General features: G+C 58.0%; 3 protein-coding genes across 3 annotated transcripts, besides 2 other annotated features; 1 reads left to right on the top strand and 2 right to left on the bottom strand.

Moving 5' to 3' along the window:
* CYME_CMA116C (hypothetical protein) lies at positions 1-2,124 on the bottom strand (the record flags this gene model as incomplete). Its single annotated transcript, XM_005535039.1, has 1 exon — positions 1-2,124. The coding sequence occupies one exon, from the start codon at positions 2,122-2,124 to the stop codon at positions 1-3; it is 2,124 nt and encodes a 707-aa protein (XP_005535096.1).
* A 251-nt stretch (positions 2,125-2,375) lies between these two features.
* On the top strand, positions 2,376-2,711 carry CYME_CMA115C (hypothetical protein, conserved; the record flags this gene model as incomplete). Its single annotated transcript, XM_005535038.1, has 1 exon — positions 2,376-2,711. One exon carries the CDS (start codon positions 2,376-2,378, stop codon positions 2,709-2,711), a length of 336 nt encoding a protein of 111 aa, XP_005535095.1.
* Positions 2,712-2,873: 162 nt separating this feature from the next.
* Positions 2,874-3,263, bottom strand: CYME_CMA114C (40S ribosomal protein S24; the record flags this gene model as incomplete). Its single annotated transcript, XM_005535037.1, has 1 exon — positions 2,874-3,263. The coding sequence occupies one exon, from the start codon at positions 3,261-3,263 to the stop codon at positions 2,874-2,876; it is 390 nt and encodes a 129-aa protein (XP_005535094.1).
* A 154-nt stretch (positions 3,264-3,417) lies between these two features.
* Positions 3,418-4,168: a sequence feature (possible transcribed region).
* Positions 3,550-5,348: a sequence feature (possible transcribed region).
* The last annotated feature ends 395 nt before the right edge of the window (positions 5,349-5,743 follow it).

Here is a 5,743-nt window from a genome sequence, read left to right as displayed (position 1 = left end):
TCAGGAACAGGAGGATGCCTCGGAATCGTCGTCACTGCTCCATTGCTCTGAGCTAGGGCTGGGTGACGGGCTTGCATCCACAACCCGCTGAACGAGCGCTTCGATCGACGACGCCGAAGCGCTGTCGCTCGCACCATCGTGGTCCTCCAGTGTATCCGACGTTGACCTCAGCGGCTCGCTGCCGCACAACGCCATGCTCCCCTGATCATACAAATTCTCGTCTACCGCACATGATACCTGCACCGCTGGTACCTCTGTTCGGGTCGGCTGGCGCACGCTCGCGAAAAGCGTCTCCGGGTGCAGAGGATTCTCGCCTTGTGCGGACGACGGAGTCGCATCGAGCAATGCCGCCGCCTTCAGGTCGCTGCTCTGGTCTGACGCTAGAGCGGCATCCGCGGTTGGCCGGGTACGCACCGAGTCCGACTGGCCCGGGACCTGCAAACGCCAGTCCGGCTCGTCGGTATGCGCCCCGCCGCGACTTGCAGGCAGCGCCGGAGTGGAACGCAGCCCGTGAGCGGGTCTCCGCTTAGCCTCTTGCTCCCCGTTCTGGTGCTTTGCATCGAGTAAAATCGACTGTGTTGCAAACGACTCGAGCGGAAAGCCGCGTGGATGCGAGAGCGCCTCGAAAAGCGCCCCTGCCTCGTGCCGCAACGCTCTATCGCGCTGGATGCGGCGGGCAACCCATTCCAGCGCGTGTGCATCCCGCGCTGTACCCGCCATCACGACAAGTGCTCGTGCCGCCCAGGTCTTCTGCTCCCTAAAAGCGACGTCATTCTGGGAAAGGAGAACGCGAAGCGCCTCTGCCAACGCCTGCGTGATACCCGACGATAGCATCGCACACGCTGCTGGGGATCGATAAACGGCGATGATGAGCTTGCACCAGCTCGTCTGGGAGCTTGCGCTCTCATTCAGATTCGTAAGACGCTTTGCCACATACGTCACCAAGTAGCGTTCCACAGACGGTGCTGCAGCGATCCCGACTCGGCAACACGCCTGGTAAAGCAGGCGGTGCAATGCGGAGCTCCCTGGGCAACAGCGCACCGCGTCGGTGAGCCACTTGGTTACCACGGGAAGCGTTGCAACGCCGAACCTTTCCAAGGATGCCTCCCAGATCAGGAGGATATCCTGATGCCATGCTGGGCGTACATGCAGCCATAGCTCCAGTGGCAGCGGCAGCGCACCATTGACGTCATTGTAAACGTTGATGCTATCCTCGCTGATAGCCCTGAAGGACAGGTGCCGTGCGGGCAGGTGCAACGGTGCCTCGGATAGTCGATGCCAGTGCCGAAGCAGCTGGGCGACCAACCTGCTCAGGGCGCGATGCCTGTCCCTGAGCATGATCGCGACTGTGAACGCCGCCTCGGCATCATCTGTGTCATGTCTGGGCGCTTCGGGGGTTTCAGAGCACCGACTCAGGGCACGCTCCTCCAGTTCATGAAGAGCATCCAACGCCCTGTACAACAAGGCACTGGGATCCGCGATGGCGAGCATGCTCAGGGCCTCGGTGGCAAGGAGTCGCTCGGCCATGCTCGACGTGTCCGCTGTTAGGATCGACCAACTGCGTTCACGTAGCTCATGCTGGAGCCGGTCGTCAGTAGCATCCACTGCGGTGCCTGCAAAGTACGCAAGCAGAGGAACCAGAGCGCGTGCGTCGCAGGTCGCCCAACAAGTCAGTGTCTCGACGAGCGTCGCAAGCTCGCTCGAATCGGCCGCCTTTGTTCGCGTCATTGCTCGCTGCATCCACATACTTAGCGCCGTATACACGCTTGAGGAAAAGTATTTTGGATCGTTCTTCATCTGGGAAAAGAGCGAACCCCAGTCCGCGGCACTGACGGACGTCTCGAGCGGTGGCTGCTCCCACAGGTGCTCCGCGTTTGCCAGTTTGCACAGTTTTTCTAGAATCGAGTCTCGCGCGTTACCTCCTTTTGCGTCCAGCTTGCTACGCGTGACCTGTTTCCACTGTGTAAGCCACCAGGAGGCCAGCGCGTACTGTGCATCGCTGCTCTGGAACTTGAGAACACCGGCAGTGCCCTCGACCCGGAGCTGACGCTGTACCAGCGCATCGTCGGACCCAGCGCCATGACCGCCAGAAAGCTGTGAACGCTTCACACGTTTTCTTCCCATGATTGGAAACGCTTCCTCGCAGTGGATCTAGATGTAACCAAACATTTACGCACAAGGCGTGGACTCGCCCTGTGAGCGGCGTACTCGTTCCGGCTGTCGTGTGCCGGGCGTCCACGGCAGGCGCTCAGGGCGTCGCTACTGCAGACAGACAGACAGTGTAGCGGTGCGCAGGTGCCGTTACTTCTTGGGAACGCTTCCGGCACGCTCTGCTTTCCCTGGGGACAAACCAGAGACTATTCACTGGGGTCAGGATGGTCAACCGCTTCGACTGGGATGCAATCGATAAACCCGCGACAGGTTTTGGTATAGCGGTGGCACTCGCAGGCGTCGCGGGCTACGTACGGAAGCGCTCGACACCGTCGCTGGTAGCGGGCGTGGGCTTTGGCACCGGCATCGCGGTTGCCGCGAACATGCAGCCCGAGAAACCGGTTATAGCAACAGTACTCTCGGCGTTGCTCACTGTTAGCATGCTCAGTAGATACTTGCGGAGCAAAAAGTTTATTCCGAGTGGTCTTGTAGCGGTGGCCGCTGCTGGGATGACTGGCAAGTTTATCGTGCAGCTTTACGACGCAGGGTTTCGTCTCTGACAGTGTCAAAACAATAGGCGATAGCGGTAGCACGTTCTCTCTATGTTCCTTGACGGACAATGTCGATCGAGGTGTACTGAAATTGAGTTCGTCACCAGCGGAACGGCAACTGTCGTATAGGGTTCCTCGTGAGCGTCTCACCTACTGCTGCTGATTTTGCTCTTATCCATAAAGAATTTTCGCTCTTACCTTGCCGCGAGCACGTAACGCTCGGTTCTTGCGCTCCTTGCGTTGCTTGCGACTTCCCTCACGCGCCTTGGCTAGACCTTTCCGCACAAGACGATATCGCGGTTCAATGGAGAGCAACGAGTCCAGGTCGTCGTATATCAACCCAAATCCAGTGGTTCTACCGCCTCCAAAAGCGTACCGAAACCCGAACAGCACAACGTTTTGGGGATCACAGTTATACATCTGGGCTATTCGTTCCGCAGTCTCGTTCTTCGAGACGCAGGCGCGCCCTGGATGCAGGATTTCCACAACAAACTGCCGCCGACGGAGGAGCGGGTTGCGCATGAACTTGCGCGTGCGTATGATCACAGCCCCCTTATCCATGACGGTACAGTAATGAAGAGCCTGTCCAAGCGGGAACCGCTCCTGTGCACAGTCGACTTGTCGCGTGTGGAATGAATGCGAATGAGGATGCCAGCGGGGTGGCGGAGCGGTCGACGCGGGTCGCCGACGGCGGCGCCTCCGCAGGCATGATAAATACAAAAATATATATCTTTATACAGCAATGAGTAGTCTATTCTGTGACGTTGAGGCTCGCACTGGACGAGCCTTCCGCGCTCCACCGAGGGCCTTCGACGTCGTGTACCCCGGTGTGCGGTTTCGTTTCGTCGTGTCGACGATGATGAGGTCATCTACTTTCAAAAACGAGTGCATCTATGGGACCAGAGCGCGTTCCTGGTGAAAACGGATCCCAAATGCTTGGGCTGTGACTTGGGGCACGCAAGGAGTGCATCGCGACCGCAGGATCCAGCGAGAAACCCTGCTTTCGCCGCGCTGCTCTGCATGCAATCTATATCGGTTGAATGCTACAGGTGACTTGCTGCATTTCGCGGTGATAAAGGTAGCACCAGTAATATGAAACCGCTGGTGCACCGTTCACCGTCACATTCGACAGGGAGCAGAAAACCCTTTTTTGCCTCATGTATGCTCATCGAACGCACGCCCTTGCATCGACGGCGCGGCGGATAGCCTCTCGTCACTGCTCCGCTCTGTGACACCGGTACAGACAAACAGCGTCGTTGCTTGCGTCAGGCCAGTGGCAACCACTGAGTGCGGCCATAGAGTTTTAGGGGCCGCGTTGGCTCACTGCGAAATGCATCTTTTGAGCGTGCACAGTGCAATGGACTGCTCACGAAGCGCAGCGTCTTCGCGATGCCTCAGGCGTTCGCGCCAACATCCCTCTTTCCGGTCATCGCGTGCACCCATCATACCGCCGTCAGCAATATCATGATGAACAGGGATCCTTTCGAGAAACGGAGCAACTACAGTGCGGGCCTGCCGCACACGTGGCGCTGCTTCTGCAAGCCAGCGCAGACGGTACCGAGATCGGTCGTGCACTAGCTCGCTTTGATGCATGAACACGACAGCAAATGCTATTCAATAACACGCTACACTAGAGCCGCTACCGAGTGTCCGATACAAAAACGCAGCTCGAGGACGTGTGCTCACAGTTCAAGTCTCTGCAGCACCATCCGAGTATGGCATCCATCTACGGTCGTTGGCGCTGTAGGCTGCGCGCATTGAAAGCGACGAGCAGTCTTGAGAACGCGCTCCTTGTCCAGAGGTAGCTCTCTGTATGCAGCCATCATACATATGCGTTTGGTGCGAGACATCCTGCATTCAAGCGAGCGACAACCGCGTCAGCGATTCTCGTCACCCGTGGAGACCTTGCACAGATGCCGGTGCAACTTGCTTTCACGTGATCGTGAAGATGTTCACTGGCATGGCACGGACTATCCAGAGAGTGAATGAAAGAGAGCGCGCGCGCGCTCCATGTCGGTAATACCAATAGCGGCTCGCAGCGTCGCAGATCACGCTGTGCGGAACGCACCAGAAGCGTCCTCATGCTTGCAACAGAAATCGCACCAACGTACTCGTACGCTTTTCCGTGGTACCTTTCAGATAGGGTCCGCTGGTGACAACGCATTCGTGCGGGTGCTGCTTCTCTGAACGCATGCACCACTGGTGTGAACACCACCGCCCAACGCATGCCAGTAGGTCACGCGCACAGCGCATCCAGTAGCGGAAGCATGACGGCGAAGCGCAGAGACAACAGCTTGCGTCCCAGCTTGCTTGACGTTTGCTCCACTCGGGTGCGAGTAGCTACCCGCTCCACATCCTCTGTATCGAAGCGTCATCCGGGGCACGCAACGTATCCGGTGACGGCGCATGGAGCATACGCAAACCTGCTCACGTCTGCAGCGCATCATTCGAGCGGGCAGGAACAAGGTCAGTACGCCGTCTACCAGCGTCATTCCAGATTATCTGTACATGGTACGCCCGAGGATGCCGTCCAGTGAATACATGGAAAGAGAACGCCATCTTTATCGAATAGCGCTTCGTTCAGAGCGATTTTGCACAAGGACAAGCAGCACTCGGGGCCGTCCACGCTCGACCCTAAACAGCAGATGCTTCAACCACCGCTGCAGGCTCGCCGAGCGTCTACAGCGCAGCCGTCTTCAACCGCTACCACGAGCACTGACCTTGCTCCCTGTTGCCGAGTCTGTAGTGAGCGCTACGATACGGTGCTCCAAGGGACGGCTAGCGGGAATTCTCGGCGGTAGGCTAGAAAGCGCCCTTACAGCAAACTTGCTCATAAATATATGGACGGTGCATTTCCAATCGATGAGGTGCTAGGGGCCTTGGATCTGAACAGACGCTCCCGATGCGGAGGAGCAGCAACCAATGAGGATAGGATTCACAGCGTTGCTGCCTCTGGCGCATGATACCGGCGCCAAGCCGGATCCACCATGACCCAGCAAGCGGTACAGGATTGCAACGGTGTACAGCGCGAGCGTTTCCGC

This window comes from Cyanidioschyzon merolae, chromosome 1 (genome assembly GCF_000091205.1).
Source record: "Cyanidioschyzon merolae strain 10D DNA, chromosome 1, complete genome".
Classification (NCBI taxonomy): Eukaryota; Rhodophyta; class Bangiophyceae; order Cyanidiales; family Cyanidiaceae; genus Cyanidioschyzon; species Cyanidioschyzon merolae.
This window is presented reverse-complemented; position numbering and strand designations above follow the sequence as displayed.